The sequence below is a fragment of the Hippocampus guttulatus genome, chromosome 12 (assembly GCF_054856545.1).
Source record: "Hippocampus guttulatus isolate MCC_2025c chromosome 12, RoL_Hgut_1.0, whole genome shotgun sequence".
Lineage (NCBI taxonomy): Eukaryota > Metazoa > Chordata > Actinopteri > Syngnathiformes > Syngnathidae > Hippocampus > Hippocampus guttulatus.
In genome coordinates, this window is record NC_141272.1 from 462,086 (window position 1) to 483,286 (window position 21,201).

Sequence of the window (21,201 nt, forward strand, 5' to 3'; positions counted from 1 at the left end):
CAGCGCTACTTTCATTCATGGAGAAAACAAAAGCGGCTTTGCTTCGAGAGGAGCCAGAAACAAATGACGCGCACGCACAGTTGGGCCGTGTGAACCGCCAGGCGACTCTTTCCAGCCGAGCGCATCTAGCGCAACAACGTCACAACGCATCAGCCGGCGGGACACTACGGGCCTCGAGTTGCCTTAGTGGCCGTATTCTGCCCCGAGTGCAAATCCAGCCGGGATTTGCCGGAACAATGCCGGAGCGGACTCGGTTTTTGGGCTCGGGAACGGAGAGGAAAAACACAGAGGCCTTCCAACAACATTCATTTGAATACGTTCATGTGTGACACCCGCTGCCAAGACTTTTTGACAAGCTCGAGCGTCGGGGTCGGCTCGGCTCGGCAACAATGGCCGGACGGCTTCCGATTGGCGCAATTTGCCGCTCCTCGGCCAACGGCGGCCCGGAAGCCGCCTCGGTCCGGGCGAGGCGCCGCCGCTGCTCGCTCGCAAATGACCGAGAACAGGAACAAAAAAAAAGGAAAACGATGACGCCCCCCCCCCTTCTTGAAGGAAGGCGGGACGGTTGTTTTTGTTGCGTATGAGTGGAAGCGGCGTGCGCTCGCTCCGCCCGCAGCAGATGCTCGCGGGGGCAAGCCGTGCCGATATTTGAGCCGGCACAGATGTGCGAGTGAAACATCAAGAGGAGAGGAAGCGGAGGAGGAGATTTGTGCCGTGCGTTTCACGACACACCACCCCCACCGCAAGCCGCGTTCCCACCGAGCGCGACGATTTGATTGCAAACGGCGACACCCAAAACGTCCGATTTCTACACCACTCCTTTTAAGCGTCCGCGGCCGCACGAGAGTCGACGGCCGCTACGATCTACGTTCGTCAGGCGGCTGCGGCGCAGGAGGGACCGAATCGGGCTCCGGAAATCACGACGGCGGCCGCGGCGCAGTTTGGAATGCGGTGGCGCGAATGCGAACGGCGAGAGGCGCTACGTCTTGGAGCGCAGCCGCGCGAAGGTCGGCTCCGTGAAACGCGACGGTTCGCGGGGGTTTCACGCAACGTGGCCTTTTCCCTTTCACGTGGCGCTACTTTGAGGCGGGAAGGCGCCGCGTGTGAAATCTGCACCAAACGGTCACGCTCAGGCTCCCCGTGCCCCTTTTGCCCTTAAGAAGCCCGCGTTAGCATTGAGCGCTACCTTTGGGGGCTCATCCGATCGTCCGTTGAAGACCTTTGTGACGTCCCGTTCTCGAGACGACTCGAGCGTGAGCGGAAAAACGTAGCTTCTATGTGTCGTTTGACTCCAAACTGTCCCTGCGCGCTTCCAGTAAACACGACATTTGCGTCATACATTCGACCAAAAAAGCTGCGCTCCGAATAGCACGAAAGACGTACATTATTTCTATTTTCGGCCCGCCCGCCTGCGCTCTGGGCTCCATGTGGTCTTTTTTTCAGGGGAGGGGGGGGGGGGGGGTGTAGTTGTGCAAGTCGGCGCCCACAGCGAGGCCCTACTTCCAGAAAGGCTCCGAAAGCCGTCATCTCCTTGGAAAACGGTTTTGCCGCTCGCCGGTTTATTTCCAAACAATCACTTCGGTGCAACGTTGCTTTTTTTCGGCCCAAATATCGCATCAGCCGCACGTCATCAAGGAATGGGAAGCGGACGCAGAGCAGCAGCCGAGTTAAACCACACACCGTGGCCTGTCTGAGTAATGGGATTACTTTTGGGATAATCCTACAACAGCATGTGGAAGGAGGTCACTCTCACACACACACACACACACACACACAAAAAGCTTTATTAATCACACATCGAAATAGCTAACTAGACCAACAACTAGCTAGACAGCTAGCTAGCTAACCATTTCCCTCGCTAGCTAACAGTGGCGTGCGGTGAGGTTCATGGTTGGTGAGGCACCGACTCCTTTAGTGTCAGATTTACAAATATATCAACCAAAAATTTAGTCTGACAAAGTCAAAAAACTGTGCATATTTGGACGGGCTCTGCAGTTTGGTGTCATCAAAATGTTGTGACATCTCATTAAATTTGGTACAGTCGACCAAAGCGAGGAAAGCTAGCTTACAAAATGATCGAAGCTAGCTTTCATCTGAACACTGATGTTGTCCATAATCTTGTCGAACATTTTGTTTTCTCTCATCTCTGACCGACTGATTTCTTCCGCTGTGGTTTGGGCCATGTGTGCTGCGTTTCTGCTCAAATCGCTCATTACAGTGTGTTAAAGTCCCGTCTCATGCGTTCAACAACTCCGATGGTGTCGTGGGTTCGCGCACAACAATATCCAATGTCCGCGACTTTGTTTTGCAGCGGTTTCGCCGAAAATGCCCTCATATGCCATCATTAAAAAGCATGTCGATGCTTTTGACAGCCATCGATCATATCCGGTGACCATCATTTGAGTGTCGTTGTCCCAGCGATCGGGATCATATGTTTGCGCTCCTAGTTTTTTGAACACAGCTGTTTTTCTCCAACACTTCCAAGACATCGCCTATCATCACTTACGTCATCAAATCCTAAAAAATACTTCCTTCACCACACAGTCCACTTCACTTTTGGCTACATAGCGCAAAATAACAGGAATCCGTGCTTTGTTTGTTATATCCGTAGTCTCGTCCACCTCTACGGCAACAAATGGGGCAGCATCGATCTCCCTTTTTAGATCATTTATTATCACGTCACCGAAAGCTTCAATTAGATCGTTCTGTATTCTATTGGACAAGCCAGAAAACACAGTGGATGAGTCCAAATGTCGAGCTAACCTCTCGTCTTTCTCAGCAAAAGCATGTAACAGTTCTACATAATCGCCACGATTAGAAGAGCTTGCCCTCCCGTCGTGAACACGAAATGCCAACTCCCGTTTAGCGAAAAAGCAGGTTGCATGAATGAGGTCTTTCAAAATCTCTCGGTTTTCCCTTACCTTGCCATTGCGGATGCTAACGTTGAGCCTCCGCTGTTCGTTCGATGCCGAATCGATCCTTGCGCTTTTCATGTCACAATCTCCCGTGTTAGTCCAGACGTGGTCACAAGTTGAGAACAAAAGGCAGGGAAAACAGTCAAGACGGGTTTTCGAAGGACGACCACATCAGCGTTCTTTTCGGCTGTACCGCTCCGTTTGAAAAGTTGTCCGGGCTGTCCCGTAGTTTGAAGCAAACCTTTTCGCTCCGGCGTTGGTCAACCTGTGTTAATCACGTCCACTTTTGACTGAAAGTCCAGTTTTGAGAAGTTCTTAAGCTTCGATATATATAATCCTCTTCTTCCATTTTGGCAGTCCGACGTAGCAAATTAAAAAAAAAAAAAGGATCGCACTTGACTCGCCCGGCGCCTCTGCGCAGAAGAACAGCGCAACGCACCCGTTTGTTCACGTACGCCCTCTTAATTGCGGCGGAGAACGATCTGCCGCCACCTGTGCCTTTTTACTGCGGTTTTATTTCCCATCGGCAAATCTAAATATGTCACAAAAAACCCCCATTAAACTTTAATGGTTTAAAAACATTAGCCAGACTGTGGAAAAGCAGGTCAAATAAACGCATCTGCAAACGTGCGGATGTACGGCAAGCAGCACGTGCCAGTTGCATGTATCAAGCCAGTTTGGGATGATTGCGCAATGCAATGCGCATTCAGAGGTGCGGCTCTGCCTCACCTGCCTCCCTTGACCGCGCGTCCCTGCTAGCTAACTAGCACTAACTAGCTAGCTAGCTAGCTTCTGAAGACAAAGTAAATAGAGCTAGGTAGCTAGGCATCTAGCTAACTAGCACTAGCTAGCTAGCTAGCCTGATGCTTAGCTACCTAGCTCTATTTACTTTGTCTTTAGAAGAATCTAGGCAATTTTACAAGGATAAAAGTGTCAATGTACGAGACCGGCACGACTTTCACTTTGTCATGCGTACATCATGTGCGTTCGCACAGTTGCCTTCAAAGAATAAAATGAAAGAAATACCTCTCCTCGTGTTGAATAAGTTAAGGCGCACTCTATGAAGGAAGAATAAACGCAATAAAACATGACAATGATTCATGAATAAAATGAGAAATCAATCATTTCAAGTTCAATCAAAATGTTAAATACATAGCAGAAACTTGAATACAATCAAAACATAAAATACATTTTAAAAACGTACAACAAAGTTGTGAGAATAAAGATGAATTTTTGGGAGGGACGTTAAAAAAGATGACCTTTACGCAGGAAACAAATGTCCAACTCTCCAGTGTGACTTTCTTGTGGCGTCGGACTTGCTTTTGCTCTTTTTGCATGGCTCTCCTCGTCTCATCAAACTAATTACACAGAAATGGGGGTGGCTTTTCTTTTCTCTTTTTTTTTTTTCAAAACACAGGTGGAGTCCTGTTAAACTGCACCGCGTTCCAGGAACTTGACTCATACATGAGAATGTCGTATGAAGAAAAAGAAAGCGATAGCAGATTAAAAAAAAGTCTACACACCCTCCCCCGTTGAAATGCCCGGGTTTTTGTGAGATTAGGATATATCGCTTCCAAAATGTTTCCACTGTTAATGTCACCTGTAAGCAGAAAAAGTATTTCCACATCAATTTGGATCATTTACTTTCTTACATCTATATTTGTTTTTCCATAATTTCGCATTAAAAATGTAAAAATGCATACCTACTCTCCGTGTTGTTTGCTATGAATGAATATGTATTTCATATTTAGTGTTCAGAATTATTTCTTTTTGAACTTTATTCTAAACACGCTATATTTGTTTTGTCTTCCCAGCATTCCGTTTTCATCCCGAGTACTCTTGTCCCTTGTCACGTAGGCCAAGCCCAAAAATGAAATAAAAGAGGAAAAAAAGCGAAAGCCGCCTTTAAAACACAGTATATGGTATTTTTATTTCAATTATGAAATTGACAAGCACTCATCAAGCGTCACGTTAAAACGTTATCTGCGCCGCCCGCATCGACTGGCGGCAGCGGCGCTTTAAAATAAATACTTTTTTTCGGAACGGGGGAAAACAATACAGAGAGAACACGTGAGGCTCAAACACGTGAGACGCACGGACAGACGGACAGAATCCCCGAGTCGACCCTCGACTCGACTCTCGAACCCAAAAAGTATAAAACGGTCAGAAAGGATTTTTTTTTTCTCTTAAAAATACAGAATCGTAGAAAAACATCTTTCAAATCACTGGAAATATCAGCTGGCATTATGAGAGGAAATCAGTGTGTGCGTGTGTGTGTTTGTGTTTGTGTGCGCGTAGTATGACAAAGGACAGAATGTGCTTCTGTATTTGTACATGACGTATTCACACGTTCCAATAAGTGGAAAGTACATTTTACAGTCCTCCGTCCAGTCGGTGGCGCTGCGAGGGAGACGATCTCGATGCGCGTAAATCAACACGCGGCCAAATGTCAACACGTCGTCTCGTTGAACAGCTTCGCGTAGCACGCACGCAACGTTCACATTTTCTGTTTACAACCCCCCCCCCCCAAAAAAAACAACAACCAAGATTAATCCTAAAAAAAACTGCTCTTCCAACTCTCCCAAAGTAAGCGCGGGCTGAGGGGCAAAATAGTTGCGGGACTCTTCAAGAGAACAGTTTACAGTACAAAATGTCGTCCAGGCGTGAGCGCATGAAGCATGCACGTGTGTGACGTTGTCCCCCCCCCCCGCCCCCCATGCAAGCTCAGACAGTCGATGTCAAAAGGCCACATGGCTTTTCCTTCACTTTGAAATGCATGTTTGGATCCCACCAACTGGTGCGACTGGCCTCTTAAGGATGCGCAAATTCACTTCCTTTGCTCCATTCCTCCCGCACCCGCTAAGCTTTCTTTGTCACAAAACAAAACCAGCCCCCTGACATCGCCCCTTTCGCTTATTGGTCATAAGAATGTAAACAGGAAGGTTGTCACATTTTGGCGGTTTCAAACCAAAATAAGACTACTTGTGTGTTTTGGCTTGTGTGTGTCGGGGGGGGGGGGGGGGGGGGGCACGCCGCAACAATCTCCAGCCGTTTAGCGAAACGGCTGAAAAACTCGGCCGCCGCGATACGGCCGCACGCAATGACAAAAACTCCAAATCTTCCCGACTGAGCAGCAGCCATCCTTTCAATTTGGAAAGACCGTCGGAAAAGCCCAAAACAAACCTCAACTTGACAGCTTCAAATCCAATCGGCGGGCTTTTCGCAGGCTTCGAGCATGGCCTATCGAGATTTTGGGGGATCGAGCGACGATCGACGTGCCCACCAAATTTCACCTCGCTCGGGCAAAAAGGCGTCAGGGGCCCAATTTTCCAAAGGAATTCCAGTGGCCGCGACTTTGCGAATGCTCGCTTCGAACCAAAATGGCAGACCGTCTGGTTTTTGGAGACTTTTTTGCGGGTCGACCGAATTTGCTGTTGCCGAGTCATCCGAAGACCAAGACCGAGTTGGTGCTTTTTTAACGATTTTTGGGAAACTTCAACCTTCTCGACAACAAAAGAGGCGATGCGCGGGTTCCTTCGAAGGGAGCGGTTCGGTTTGCATAGCGGCTGAACGACGGAGCTGGGTGGGTTCCAAGAGCGCGGTCCAAGTCCAAGGTTCAATCTCTCGAGTGCAGAATGAAGCCCTTCGCCCCCTCCCATCCTGTCGGCAATCTGTCAACCTACGAGCGGAGATGACGACGGAAACGATCGACTTCTAGGCACTGTTTGATTTCCAAGGCGATTTTTTTTTTGTTGTTGTGGTGGTGGCGGCGGCGGCGCGGGGGTCGGGGTCGTCGGGGTCCTCGGAGTCAGTATCTAAAGGGTTTGGCGGCCGCGTCGGTCCTCCCGCTCAGGCCATGATCTTCTGCGGGATCTCGATGGAAGCCTTGACAAAGACGCAGTTGTCGCGCACGTAGTTGCGCTTCTTGATCTCCTCGTGCGAGATGAACTTGGGGTAGCCGAAGCCCAGGGTGCTCTCGTCCAGCGAGTTGCGGGCGCCGCAGGGCTTCTGGAAGTTCTTCCAGTTGGGGTCCGGGTTGAAGGTCTCGGTGATGTGCTGCGGCTTGGACAGCGAGGGGTCGCTCTGGTCCAGGATGGAGAAGGTGACCTTGTAGGCGAAGGGCCACTCCAGCAGGTTGTCGTACTCGCCGGGCAGCACGCGGATGTAGACGGAGAGGTGCGAGCCCTCGCCGCTGCCGTTGCCGTTGAGGAAGGCCGACACCTGCAGCTTGTAGCCGTAGCGGTGCGTGTAGAAGGGCGGGCTGAAGAACTCGTGGTTGCTGCGCAGCTTGGCCTCCTGCAGCTTGCGCGAGTAGTCGCTCAGCTTCCAGATCAGGACGCCGTCGTGGCTCACCGACAGCTCCTCCATCTCCCGCCGCAGCTCCAGGATCTCCTGACGCTGCCGGCCCACCAGGTTGCACATCATGGTCAGGTGCGACTTGGCGCCGTCTTCCAGGTGCCGGCCGACGGCCAGCTTGGGGCACTGCGGGAACACGCGCGCGGCTTTCGTTAAACGCCCGTCGGAATATCCCCCGGAAAACATCAGATGACCAACTTTGTTCAGACGGCGGGGGGCTTAATCCTAGAATTTCGCCTTCGGGGAACGATGAAAGCCAATTCTTTTCTGCAAATGGTGAACAATTTCTCCCGAAAAAGAGCCTTCCAGCCGTCGGTCGCCCGGGTTTGCCCTCGCAAAGGACATTTGAACGCAAACGGTGGAGCGACACGTGTCGAGGGACCGGGGACCGTCCGGTCTCGGGAAGACGTCGTGACTTACTCGGTGTTTACAGCCGGCGTCTTTGAAGGGGCAGAGAACCAGCGCGCTGCCGCAGTTGTCTTTGACGTGGTTGGCCAGGTCTTCGCGGGCGATGTTGGGCGTGCCGCACTGGTTCGGGCACTGGACGGGAAAGCGAGGGCAGTGGTACTGGTGGTTCTGCGGAAGAGGAGCCGGGGCTCAGCGGGGGTCCCTCTTTAAAAAAAACGCCATTGAGCCAAGCGAAACGACCACGACAGGAGCACCGCGACCATCTGGACGTCCAATTTGCACTCACTGGAATGCCGCCGGCATGCCCGCGACCCTCGCGAAGGTCACGCGCTCGGGACGACGCGCCGTGTGCCGGCACTACGGTACCGAGCCGCCGGCCGGCATGTATTTCCAAGCGCGGCGTAGCATCAATGCAACAAACGCTGGTCCTTTTGCGGCAAAGCTCCCGTTCATTGCGGGAGCCGCGTATGGCGGCGTCTTCCTGAGTCGCTTACGCCAAGTCCTATTCTGTTTGTCGTTTGCGACCGGCCAAGGCGGTCACACCGGAAGGATGGACCCACGAATCGCTTTTCACACACCGATTCAGCCAAATATCGGAACGGGCACCGACCTCCAAAATCCATATCAGGCCCTCGTTTAAAAAACAAAACAGCAACTCATACCAGCAACTGAAGTCCAGATTGCCGCCGTCTCGCCAGGCGGCGTTCGCACCTTTTGAGCAAACTGACCTGGATGGTGTCGAAGACAAACTCCTTGCCGCAGTACTTGCACGGCTGCGTGCGCTTGGGACACTCGGCCGCGCTGTGCTGCGACAGCAGCCGACGCATCATCCGCGCCCCGCATTTGTTCTCGCAGTAGACGCTCTCCTGGGGACACACGCCCTGGTGGTTCTGAACACACACACGCACACACAGCGGGACCGAGGGAGGGGACAGCACGAGCGGCAAAATCAGATGAAAAGGCGCACAAAGCCAACAGAAGCGCCGACATCCAAAGCAAGTTTAGGCCACAATTCGGAACTCCTGGAGGACTTTGGACTCGGGCTGGCCAATAAGGACTTCAAATCAAAACATATCCCGCCGTCCCTTGAAGAAATGCCCTTCCCTACTTGCTGCTGACACTGAATTGTCTTTGGTGAGAGCGAGGGGGGGAGGGGGGGTTCTGAGCAAAGCAGATCCAATCAGACGTGTCGTGGGCCGCCAAGAAAGGGCCGGCGCCACAGTTTGGACACCCTGGGCGAAGCGTTTTACCCAATTAGCGGCAGTCACGTGTGCGCCCGCGGGGGGCGGGGGGGGGGGGGGTGTTAATGAAAGACCTCAGTCAGGAGCTTTCAAAACACATCCGTCACCGGCACGCTAACACAAAGAACACTTTTCATATGCGGGCCAGTTGGTGACTGGAGACGACGTGTAACCAGAGACGAGAGGAGGAAAGAAAAATGTTTTTGTTTTTTTTTTTACCTCGTAGGCCTCGCCGGTGAACTCGCTGCCGCAGAACTCGCACTTGACTTTGCGCTTGGGGCAGTCGTGCTGCAGGTGGTCGGGGAGGTCGCGGCGCGTCAGCTTGACCGAGCAGCGGTTGGGGCAGGGGATCACGTTGAAGGCGCAGGTGGAGAAGTGGCCCTGGGGGAGGTCGCGGCGGGACACCGTCATTCGCTCGCCACTTCGTCGGGATGAATGAGCGCCGCGCGAATGAACCGCAAAAAAGTCAAGTGGAGATTTGAAAATAAAAACGCAAAAAAAAAAGACACGGCACGCCGGCTCACCGGACCCAAAAATACATCAAAAACGGGTACGCGGGCCGTCGGATGTGCGGCTCGCAAATTTGGAACTTCGTGCATCAAAATGTGATTGGCCGAAAGACTTCATGCCCGTCTCTGAAAGGCAGGTTGAGTTTTGCGTGGGGTGAAAGGTGGCCGAGTCACCTGCAGCTGCTTCATCTGGCCCGTCCAGCGGCAGCCCTCCTCGCTGTGGATGCAGCGGATGGCCAGCGCCAAGATCTGCTGCTCCAGCTCCGGGTCCGGGTAGATCTGCGCAACAAAAGTGACCTCGGAGTTCAGTCGCTTGGCACAAAATCATTCCGATGGGAGGAAAGAAGCGCAAGATTCAAAACCAAATCAATCTCTTGGTGCCTACTTCATCGATGACAACGGGAGCGAATCTTTTTGTGCTTCTCCTGCAGAAATGGACATGAAAACAAACACCAACCGGACCGAAAGTCCAAACAAATACAGGAAACGCCCCCTCGACGAGCGCATCTTCTTGTTTGTTGGTCATAAACGAGAAGCCGACGAACGAAGTCCAACCCGGGCGGTCGTATGGGCGCCGTTTCAAGATTGGAAAACCAATCGTGGGATCTGCAAAGAACTTGTAAATGCGCTCCCTCTTACGAGTAGCGCTCAAGAGGCGAGCGGCGGCAGCCCGGAGCAACTGGAGACGCTTGATGGAGGATCGGCCCACTCCAAAGGCAAGTGCGTTCCGCTCATCCGGCCCGAGATGTGAGCGAGGCGAGAATGACCGCATCTCAAAGTGCTCATCCGAGAAAGGAGAGGCGGGGGGGGGGGGGGTCAACCACTCGAGTTGACTGTGTCAACATGGATTGTTGGGACGAGTCCCAGCCCGAGCAAGGACTCCCCGAGCTCAAAGAAAACGTCTCATTTTCAAAATAAGACGTCGTTTTGGGCACGCGCGGCGGTGGGTCAAAGAAGGCCGTTTGACGTGCGTCTCACCTTGGCGTAGTCCAAAGGCAGCTGGTCTTCGGGACACTTGAAGACGCCCTCGCTGCAACGGCAAGAAAAGAAAGATCTCCTTTGAGAAGAGGCATCAGGTCGCTCAACATTTGGAACGCGCCCGCCAGACAGAGATCATCCCGTCCGGCGCTGTGGCGTCACCTGAGCGGGCGTGCGAGGGACCGACGGAGCGACCGTGTGGACTTTGGCCCAGCTGCTGTAAAAACCGGGGTGTCTGTGTCGCCGTCTGTCCACGTGTGTGTGTGTGTGTGCGCCAGACAGAGAAGGAGGGAGGGGGCGGGGGGCTTCATGCACGACGAGGCAGCCGCAATTCTTCTCCATTAGGGTCACCGTGTCAGCAGGGAGCCCGCCGACCAATCAGCAAGCCGCAAAGGGCCGGAAAAGAGGCTCCATCGATTTGCCGAGCGGCAGAGTCCACCGCGCGCTGAGAACTTCACGGCGGGGGGGGACTCTATCTTTCAGGGCCGACCGATCGTCGAGCCCGTCGTTCGCGCCGCCGGGCGTCGGCCCCGGATCGTCGCCCCCGAGTGGAATTATTTGGGGGAAAATCCGGCTTCCTTCCACTCGAGTGCATCGAAAGCGGTGGGCGTGGCCGGCACGCAAAAAAAAGTCTCCCGAGGCCGCGCCTGCCGATCTGCCATCAGGGACTCGCTGGGGTCCCTTCAAAGACACGCCTTTTCCTCCAAATTTCAATCCCGTATCCCAAAGCCGGCGCAGTCGGAGCGCACGGTCGTTCCGCGCTCCTTCACACAGCGCTTTCCGCGTTGTCAACCCGCATCAATGTCACATGCGCGCTCCACAACAAACTGATGAATAACTGGTCTCAAGCAGTTCAAACGTGACTCCGTTTATTTTTAAAAGCAGGTCGGGAACGGAAGAAAAAAAATAAATTCACCCCGCTCGCAATACCGCAACGTTTTTAAAAGCGACGCCGATTTGCAATCGGGCTTTTTGAAAAGGTCGATGCGAATCATTCGTAATGAAGTGGGCCGCATTTGGCCCCCGGGCCGCGAGTTTAACACCGGCATCGTCGAGAGAGAGAAGGCGACGGTCTGAAAAATCGGGTTCCGGCTTGCACCGTCGAGGATTGCTGCAAAGGGGCCCCAGGGTGGGCGCCGGAGGGCAAAATGGCCGCCTCCCCGCGTCTTTTCGGCCATGGCTTCTTGAGACGCATTTCGTGCCGCTGACAAACGGGACTGAAAAATGTCGTTCCTCTTCCAAAATTTGAGGTGGCTCATCGGATTTTTGGAGACGAGGGCAAGTTGGTCTCGGAAAGGGACCCCGAAAGGCGGGCGAAGGGTCATCGCGGAAGCGACTTTGCGCCGAGAGCCCCGACAGAGATGCGAAGCGACGGGTCCAAAGGCGCGATGAGAGCGCAGGCGGGACGCAGCCTGAGGCCCCCCGTGTTACCGCTCCGCCCCCCCATCCCGCCTTTCCGCCCGCGCGTGACGCGGCGAAATGCAGACAGGCCAAAAGAGCCTCGTCACGGGCCGTCAGCGCGATTCCAGCGCGCGCCGAGGCCGCGGGGCGCATCGTAGCGCCGCTCGTCTCTTTGTGACAGCGCGTTAGGGGGCCGGAAAGTGCATCCGAGCGCGCGCTCGCTCGCTCCCGCCTCGGTCGCGGGCACGCGGGAAGGGAATTGGATAGGGGAACCATGAGGGGCGGGGGCAGAGCGGGCCTTTCCGTCATTCCCCGCAGCAAAAGCAAACGCGGCCGAGCGGCATTTGGCTTTTCTGCTGCGGCCAAACGCAAGTCAGCACTTTTTTTTTTCGCCCCCATACCTATAATTGCGGTCTTTTTTTTTTTTTTTTTTAGATCAATCTTTCTAAAACGCTGTTCTTGCCCTGGACCCCCTCCCGACGACACCTTGACGGTAAGATTCCGAACAGACCATCGTTTGCGGCTGCCGGAAATCCGCAGGCTGTCCCTCGTGGCGAGAAACGGGAGCCGATGATTGGCACGGCAGCCGCCGCCAAGAGAACAAAAGAGCGGACCGTCGGTTAGCGCAGTGTTGGGCAAACTACGGCCCGCGGGCCGAATCCGGCCCGTTGGTCGTTTTAATCCGGCCCGCCGAAGGTCGGTCTACAATTGAGGTTCGATGTGAATGATTGCATTCATTTCAATTGGACTTGTAATGACAGGCATTTCACCGCCAGGTGGCGCATTGACTTGAAGTTGCAGAACACAGGTAGGGGGGGGGGGCGGGATCTTTTCGACCACCTAGGACCTCTGTATCGCTCTACTTCTACTGGTCTGATCACAACCCATCTGCAGAAATGCACAGGCTAAAATAGGTCATCAACAACACTGTCGTCATTTTAAAAAAGTATATTAATACAGTACTTTCATGCTTTTGTTCTGTTGATGTTTGATATGGACTGTCAACAAATGCAGTTTTTTTTTGTTAATGTACCATAGCTCGCGCTGACCTGGCCCTTCTGTCAAATTTTAAAAGTCAATGCGGCCCCCGAGCCAAAAAGTTTGCCCACCCCTGGGTTAGCGGCAAACGCCCGACGTGGCCTTTCGGGTTTACGCAGCAGAAGTCGGCATTGGAGCGGGTTGAAAAACAAAAACAAAAAAAGCAGCTTCAAATAAACCTCATGATGGCAAACATACGCTTGTTGCGCGGAACGAACGTTGCCGGCGAACTCAACTTGGAAACTGGACTTGTTTTGTTTTGTTTCGACAAATCTCAGCGTCCGTATCAAGTCGACTTTCATTTGGTCGCTTTGCCGGCAGAAGCAAAAAAAGAAAGAAAGAAATACAAAAGAACAAAATGATGCAAGTGGAAGAAAGAAAGAAAAAAAAAGGCGCTACTATGACGGTGCGTGTGTGTGGAAGTGTGGCCCGCTTCCCGGCCTTGCAACTCCACCGGGGAGCCAATGTGGACCGATATAGCAACAAGCGCGCACGTGCACAAAAGAAAACATTTACTACGAGCTGTGGAACGCATGAAAGAAATGACCGGCGCTTCCGGAAAGAAATGCGACCTTCGGAAAGCTTAGCAAAAGAAGCTCTTTGCAGAATTGGAGGACAAATTAGGCACACTTGGTTGAGACATCTGTTTTTTTTTGGGGGGCGGGGGGGGGGGCGTTTTCAAGACAAAAACAGTGTCAGCCATCAACTAATTTGACGCGTCTTCTTTCTTCAACATGATTTCTAAACTTTCATTCAGCGCTAAGCTAAGCTAACGTAGCTAGCCGCCTGGCGACGGAGGACCGGCTCGTACCTTACCCGGGGGAACTTTTTTGGGGGGGGGGCGGGATTATTTCTAGTCACCGTTGTTATTTCAAGTGTGCAGAGTAGCGGATCTTGTGAATAATTGGCAAGGGGGGAGGGGGGGGAGGGGCCTCCCGCAGTCAGCGCCGTGTCTTGTTTGGTTTGGTTTTTTTGAAAGCAAGACAAGCACCCTGGTCGGGCTCCCCTTCCAAATAGTTTCTCACCCAACGTCATCTTTTCGACATTCAAAGTGGGGGGGGGGGGGGCTAAAAGGACGAACGAGCGAAGCCATTTCGCCCGTTCTCCGCCTGGCGTTTCCATCTCGTCGGAGGGTCGCCGATGGCTCGCGTGCGGGCCGATCGCTGATCAACGACATCAAAAGCAACCGCGGCAGAAAGCTCAGTGGCGTTTGTTTGCCGTGGGTCGCTCGCAGCTCGACGGCCATTAAAAAATAAACAAAAAATCAATCAATCTGCATTCATGAAGTGATGGCGTTGGGGCGGGAGCGGTGCGATGTGAGACCGGGATCCCGGTGCGAGGGAACGATTCCCTTGAATAAAAACATGGCGCCTTCACGGAAAGGAAGCTCGTTTTTTCGTTCTGAACAAGAGAGAGAAAAAAAGAAGACCTCCACGAGCCCAGATCAATCAACCTTTGACCCATGAGAAAGTGTCACCGTGAAGTGAAGTGCCAAGCCCCACACCGTTGTGTTTCTTCCCCCCCCCCCCCCCCCGCACCCCCCTTGTTTGCAGAGAACAAGAGGTTGGCACGTGTGAAATTTGGCTGTTTCATCACAGATGGCGCATCTAATTTTAGCTGGGGCCTCCGAGGGCAGATTGGAGGGATTGAGGAGTAAAGTGGGGGCGGGGGAGGGGGGGGTGCGGGGGCGCTGCCACGCTAATCTGGCGGAAAGCTGCTGTCCGGGTGCCAAAGCCATGGCCTGGCCTATTAAGGAGACGCGTCTGCCAGCGCGGATGAGGAAGGGGTGTGTGTGTGGGGGGCACGTCGCTCTTTGACCCCCCGCGGCCTTTAAATGAATCACCGGCTTCACAAATTGTCAGCGTTTAGAAAAGGCAAGCGGAGACGGACGACGAAGCGCTCGCGCGCGCCGGATGCTCCGCGACGACGTCGTACGAAGGAGCCTCCATTTGACGCCCGCAAAGAAGAGGGCGTCGCCAACCGAAAACCAAAATGCCGTCGCAATCGTCTCCTTTGCCCTTGACCGAAGGGGAAAAAAGAAGGAATCCAACGACATCTCCCGGCTCCACTCCAAATAAGGTCTTTTGAAAAAGGCCGCTTTGTCTTAAAATGGGCGGCCGCTTTACGGGCCGGCGATATCAACGCGGGCGACTTCAGGCCGCTGCGCTTTGGTCTCCATGGCAACTCGGACGGGAGGCGAGAGGATCTTTTTCGGGAGCAGCTGGCAGACAGTACGCCAGCACACCGACGCGCGCGCGCGCGCCCCGAGTCTTCGCCGTTTCATCGCCGCCATTCAAATCCACATCCATCACAACCCCCCCCCGCAACACGCGTCCACTCGCCCCACTGGCGGGCCGGTGAAATTTCTTTTGTTGGCCGAGTCGGCCCGCCTTTGTCCCCGAGCGCCTCGGCCGCCTTGTTTTCCTCCGGCGTGAATTCCTCCCACTGCCCGCGTTGCCGGGAGGAACTGCCGGATGCGTGACGTCATTTTGCCCCCCCCCCCCCCCAACTGGCGCGAACAGCAAAAGCCATCAGGGATGTCATCACAGCAGAAAGGAGATAAGATGCCCTTTGACTTTCAGACCAGTTCTTTCTTTTTAACGGCATGCAACCATTTTTTTTTTGGAAGAAGAAACCGTCAAAGAGGCGCCCACATTTTGAGCTTGGGAGAAAAATGAAGAAATGGCACATTATTGTTTTCATCTCAAGTCGTAAACAGTCACCGTTGCTCTCTCTGTATAATGTACCGCATATGTGAAAAAGAGTCCGACAGACAGATTTTTGTAGTACGCGGCCCCCCAGCGGGGAAAGTCTGACCGGCGCCGCTCGGAAGGGGCCGGCGGTCTCCCGAGCGCGCGCCAAACAAACAAAGGCGCCCTCATCCGGGCTTCCCGCGACCGCCTCAATAAGCTTCCGTGTTCCCGGCCCGCGGACGCAAAACCGGCGTAAAAGGACTCATTGAGCGGGCGACGCGTTGTTGGCAGCGCGACCGCAGCGCAGCGGAAGTGCCAAACGGCCAAATGTTCTCCCGCCGCACCTGTCGGGGCCCCACAGAGGGGCCCTTCAACTGGGGGGGGCAGGTGCCGGGCAACCCCCGCCAGCCTCCGGAGCTTTCCGCCCGCCTCCCACGACATCCGCTTTCACACGCATAGACGAGTTCCGCTTCCTCGACGTGCCAAGAAAACGGCGAGTGGCTCCAGAAAAGAGATGCCGGAATCAAGTTGCAAAGTTAAAATAAAAAAAAAAAATGTGATCGTTGCAAGAAAGAAAAAAAATGACATTCAAAAAGATGAAGAGAAAATAATTTGAGGAATGTATTCATAAATGATGTATTCAATCAGATTTTTTCCAATGAATGGAATGACTCCATTTGTCTCCTTTTGTTTCAAAAGGTCGCTGCTGGATGGTTGTTTCCTATTTCAATGCAAATGAAGATCCCAACTGATCAGACTTCAAAACATAAATCAAAAAATGATACCATGACCAGCATTCACTCTGATTGTTTTTTTTCTGAAAGGGGGGGGGGGGCGGGGGATGGTGTGTACTGGCCTGACATAAGACAAGGGCGGTGGCCCGCAGTCCTAAATAATTGCAGCCATTAGCCGTGATTCGGGCGCGGCACGCGAGGCGCCACTCTGTGCCGTCGTGCACCCGCCCGCTCGCCAATCGAAAACCTCAAAGCGTTTGCCGACCGCCGGCGTATCGAAATTGCCCCCCCCCACAAAAAAAGAGTGATCATTTTCCTCTGGTTGAGATGGCGACAAGATCCTCCTTTTGCATTGGACAAGGCAACGGGCCGGACACGAAGCTCCTCCTCGCACCTGCACGTAGTTCCTCGGCACGCAAGATGGACGACCATCGAGATGGGAAGAGACCACGAGACGCACAAACCGCACGGCCGCGCCGCGCTTGGCGACGCCAAAGGCGAGCGGGACATTTTGGCGCCGGCGTCGGCGAGGCTTCGACTTGTTTGGCGGCATGTCGGGCGACAGCAAAGCGATATTTTGTGGTCTGTTTTTCAATGCGTTTGTCTCATCCTTGATACGATTTCCCGGTTTCTGGAAAAATTGAGAGTGGCCACTCGTCCGACAACTCGGTTTGTTGTTTCAACGGACGTCACCGACTGAGGCTGCAGCGTACTCGTATGTGACTTTCACATGAGACCTTCAAAATGTTTTTTTTGGGGGGGGGGGGGGGGGGGGCTCCAAACAGGCCTAATGGTCGCCTATCGGGTGTCAATGTCCATTTCCTTTTGGCCGTCAAACGGAGCGATTTGGGCCATTTCCTGGGCTGTCTTGGATTACGGTCACAGCTTGATCCACTTACTTTTTTTTTTGACTTTGACGCCCGTCGCATAAGCGCCGCTCAACCTTTGCTCGTTGCTCAGGAATGCGCGCGCATCGGCTGCTTTTGTAACACACGCCGCCTTTGGCCCGAGGCTTGCCGAGCGGGGCTTTCGCCGAAAGCTTTCAAGCCGACGCTTTCAAAGTGGGCCTTCGACGGCGGCCCGCCAATTCGGTCCAACGCACCGTCGCGCTCAGCCGCGTTGTACAAACACAATTCGAACATTTGCGAAATGAGCGACGTGACAAGATTTGACCAAAAAGGACAGTCGATCAAAAACGGCCCATCTTCAACTCGCGCGACCAAATCGGGGTCGTAACAAACGCTTCTTTGTCGCGGCGAAGGAGCGGGGAACCAACGAACGAGTGCGACCGCAGGTGCCGGCCTCCTCCCTGAATCTGCGGCGCGCCAAAAACGAGAGCCCGTCAAACCGCCGGATCGGCCGAGACGTTTGAAAATCATCCCGCGGCTTCCGGAGAAGTTGCGGACCGAAGCTAAGAAGCTAACGTTAGCATCGCGGCATTCGAGCGAGTCGGCGAGGATGATTCACGCGGCGGTCATGTCGCGCGGCGGCATTCCCGCAAAGCCGCCCCGGATGTCGGCGCAAAGAGTCGCTCGAGCGACGGTGGCGGCGCGCGAGCCAACTCGGGAGAGGTTGCGCCATCGCGGAAGAGACGGCGAGCCGGCCTCGCCTGGCGCACGCCGCTCGTTAAATAGCCGCTTTTGTTGGCTTGAGCGGCGTGACTTTTGGATGCCGCTTGATTTTCAACGCGGGCGGAGCCGCCGCCAAGCCTTTGCCCGAACCTTCGACAACGTCCGGGCGCGCGGCGTCGACCCGTTTCCACCTCGGCCGACGCCCCCCCCCCCCCGAGCCACCGAGCGCGCGGCCACCCGACGACCGGACAACGGTAGCTCGGCCGCCTTTGGCCGCGGGGAGTGCGCGCGCGTTCGCCCGCCCCCCCCCCCCGCTTCTGCTTCTGCAGCAGCCTTTGGCTTGGCGCCAGTCGCACTTCCTGACAGCTCATCACAAACTCGTCATTGTCGTCGCGCTTATCCGAGCCCCGTAATCGTCAGCCGGGTTCCTCTTTCCATGCCAAGTTCTACTTGCTTGTGAGTCGTCGCCCCTCCCCCCACCCGGCCGAGGTGCCGTCAGGCTTCACGGCCTACTTTCGAGTTGCAGTCAATGTCGGAGCACTTTTTGGGAGCTCTTTTTCTTTTTCTTTCATGGTGATGAAAACAACAGCGAAGCGGTTTGGCTGAACTCAATCGGCAGCATGCCCCCACCCCCCCCCCCCCCCCAAAAAAAAACTGCAGCAACTTTAGGAGCTATACTAATTGTGTAGACTGTATGATGAGTTTTTAGGTGAGGGGGAGGCGCAGTGAGCTCAAAAGAAAAAGAGTGCGGCCGCTGTGTGAGCGGGTTGAGTAGAGGGCGAGCGGAGCAAGCGCAACTTTCAACTCGTTCGTGGACGGCCAAGATAAGCAGCTGCATTAAATCCACATATGGACGTGACAGAGGCTTTCGAGGAAAAAAACGATTGGACTCCAAGTAAAAACAATCATTTTTTTTTCTTTGCAGAGATTCTCTTCAGTTGAGGTCATCGCAATCCGGTTGAATACGGGCAACCGGTCTTTTTTGGGGGGGGGGGGGGGTCCTCGAAACGGATCCCATTTTTTCATCATGCGGCGTGCGGGCGTGCGGATGCGACTCGGATATGCTCATCCGAGCCCACTTGAATTTTAGGAAGCGGAAAGTTGACATTGACTATTTTTTTTTTTACAGTTATTAAGGCAATGACACAAATAGAGAACGCAATCGAGTGAACCGCTTTTGCTCGAATAAGAACACAAGACCTTACGGGACAGTCCAACCGCCATTTTTTTTTTTCTTCCTTCGGTGCGGTTGATGCAGTATCACGTGCTCCGATACGAACAAAGACGTCTCTTTCTCCGGGTCGAGCGGCCGATTGCAAGGTGAAGCCCGGAGGTGGCCGGTCTGACCTCCGAGCGAAAGATGCCTCGGCGCTCCCCGCGGAGGGGGTCTCCGCATGCGTCTAATCCTGAGCCGGAGGCAAGACCGGAACCCCCACCCCACCCCTCCCCGACCGCTCGAACTGGCCCAGTTGGCCCGACCTCCTCATCCTCCACTCACGCGCACGCCACCTCGGGGCAAAACTGCAGACGAGACGATCAATGCGAGGTTGTTTTGGATCGGCCCAAGAAGTCCATCGGAGGACAAATGGAGCAGGCCATAATTCCTACTTGCCAAGTCCCCCCTGCTATAAAAAGCTTGTGAACGGCCAAAAATTGGAGGACAGCAGGAGTCCGTTTGCATCGATCGATGCTACAAAGACCCGATTCGGCAAAGGAGTAACATACACTCCAGCAGGGGTGTCCGATAGCGCCAACACTGACCATTTCTTTGCTTACCAGCACAACGACAAGACTTTTTTTTCCTCTCTCGGAGCACATCATGAAACTCGTGAAATTCCTGAGTAGCCCAAGCGTGCTACAGGCTAGTTTCACAGTGTTGAGGGAACAAAAACAGAAACTCTTGACCAGACACTGCACATTCAAGATACTATCGCATTGTTGTTGGGCATGGGGGGGGGGGGGGGGGGGGGTGTTGTTCCTTCTTAGAGCCCATAGTCACCCGAAACCATTTTTTTGTTCCATGATAATCCAAGGAACGAACGGCTAAACGGTACAAAAGCTAGCACCTCAATGGCAGGCCATGTCACCCTTTGGGATTTGATTGTTTTTTTTCCTCTTTTAATACCTAGTGACCTGAAACTGCTCTGGAATTCACCTTCTTCCGAAGGCACGTTTACCAGCCAAGTGTCAACAGAACCTTTGACCTGCCCGCACACCTCACGACACCGCCGTTTGCGGTCCGAACGGATGACGGCGAGGGTTCCGTTTTTCAAAATAAAAGAAAATAAGCGCCCCGACGACAAGACACGGCGCACGTTTCGCGTGCATGTGAGCGCGTACGAGTGACGGGAAAACTGGCCGTGGCCGAGAACCGAGCGGAATCCGTCACGCTCGTCTCGCGGCGCTGGTGTCATCATCGTGCAGTGTAAACGCGACACCGATGAAAGGTGAGCAGGACACGCCCACGTTCGCCCAAGCTCAACCGAAACCGCACGCCTCTCCGGTATCAACGAGATCGATCGATGGGTCGCCGGAGGTGTACCTTAGGAATTCCTGCAGGCAGGTGTCACAGAAGCGATGGCCGCAGGTCGACACTTGGACGGGCTCCCGCATGGCCTTGCTGCACAGCGGACACTGGAAGCGTCTCTTGGGCTTCTCCAGGAACTTGTAGTCGAAGCCGGGCATGGTGGCTGCGACCGCGGCGGGGCTTCGGCTCGGCTTCGGCTCGACCCGACTCGACTCGACTCGGGCGTTCGCTCGGCCTGGCGGCGCGTCCCCGTCCTTGCGTCTCCTTCCTCGCGCCTTCACGCCGACCGAGGGCTCATATCGCGTCCGATCGAGGGGCTCGCTCTCCGGGGTGGTCGCCTCGGCCCCCTCCGGCGTGCAAAAACGGACGCCAAGCCGGAGGAAAACAAGCGGACTTCGGTTGGGGGGGCCGGCGGGGTGGGGAGGGGGAGCGTCAATTTCGGCGCCGCGGTGGAGTTGCTGCTGACGGACTGAAGCCAGTGGGCGAGCCCTCCGACTGTTGAGGTGCACCGAGGCCCGCCTCCGCCTCCTCCTCCTCCAAGCAGGAGGAGTCAAGAAGCCGTTCGCACCATTTTAACCCTCCGATCTCCTCTTTCCTGGAGCTTTTGTCCACGTAGGCGCGTGCTCGGGTTTCGTACGTTGCTCCAATGTCGAAGAGCCACTTTGGAGCAGGCGGGATGTGTATTTCCTTGTCATCGTGACATGAAATGACAAATAAAGGGAGCAAGACTCACCCCCCCCCCCGCCCCCACCCACGAGCAGAAGCGCTACAGTGCCATCTCGAGGTGCAACTGGAAAACAAAGGAGAGGCAAATGAATCAAAAAAGCCGT

The 21,201-nt window shown here is 54.2% G+C and overlaps 1 protein-coding gene across 1 annotated transcript; it reads right to left on the reverse strand.

The window, feature by feature from the left end:
- Positions 1 to 4,815: 4,815 nt before the first annotated feature.
- Positions 4,816 to 21,080, reverse strand: traf4a (tnf receptor-associated factor 4a). The gene is made up of 7 exons (XM_086125977.1): positions 20,387 to 21,080; positions 10,408 to 10,459; positions 9,604 to 9,708; positions 9,140 to 9,301; positions 8,408 to 8,569; positions 7,692 to 7,847; positions 4,816 to 7,397 (listed from the first exon to the last, which is right to left on the reverse strand). The coding sequence occupies exons 1-7, from the start codon at positions 20,527 to 20,529 to the stop codon at positions 6,765 to 6,767; spliced, it is 1,413 nt and encodes a 470-aa protein (XP_085982103.1). The 5' UTR covers positions 20,530 to 21,080; the 3' UTR covers positions 4,816 to 6,764.
- Between the last annotated feature and the right edge of the window lie 121 nt (positions 21,081 to 21,201).

What these genes read in the sequence shown, in the direction of transcription:
- traf4a (XM_086125977.1), bottom strand. Translation starts at nt 20,529, where the DNA reads ATGCCCGGCTTCGACTACAAGTTCCTGGAGAAGCCCAAGAGACGCTTC. An exon ending in TGCCTGCAGGAATTCCTAAG is followed by an intron (nt 10,460 to 20,386) that starts GTACACCTCCGG and finishes TTGCCGTTGCAG; the next exon opens with CGAGGGCGTCTTCAAGTGTC. An exon ending in GCCAGATGAAGCAGCTGCAG is followed by an intron (nt 9,302 to 9,603) that starts GTGACTCGGCCA and finishes GACCTCCCCCAG; the next exon opens with GGCCACTTCTCCACCTGCGC.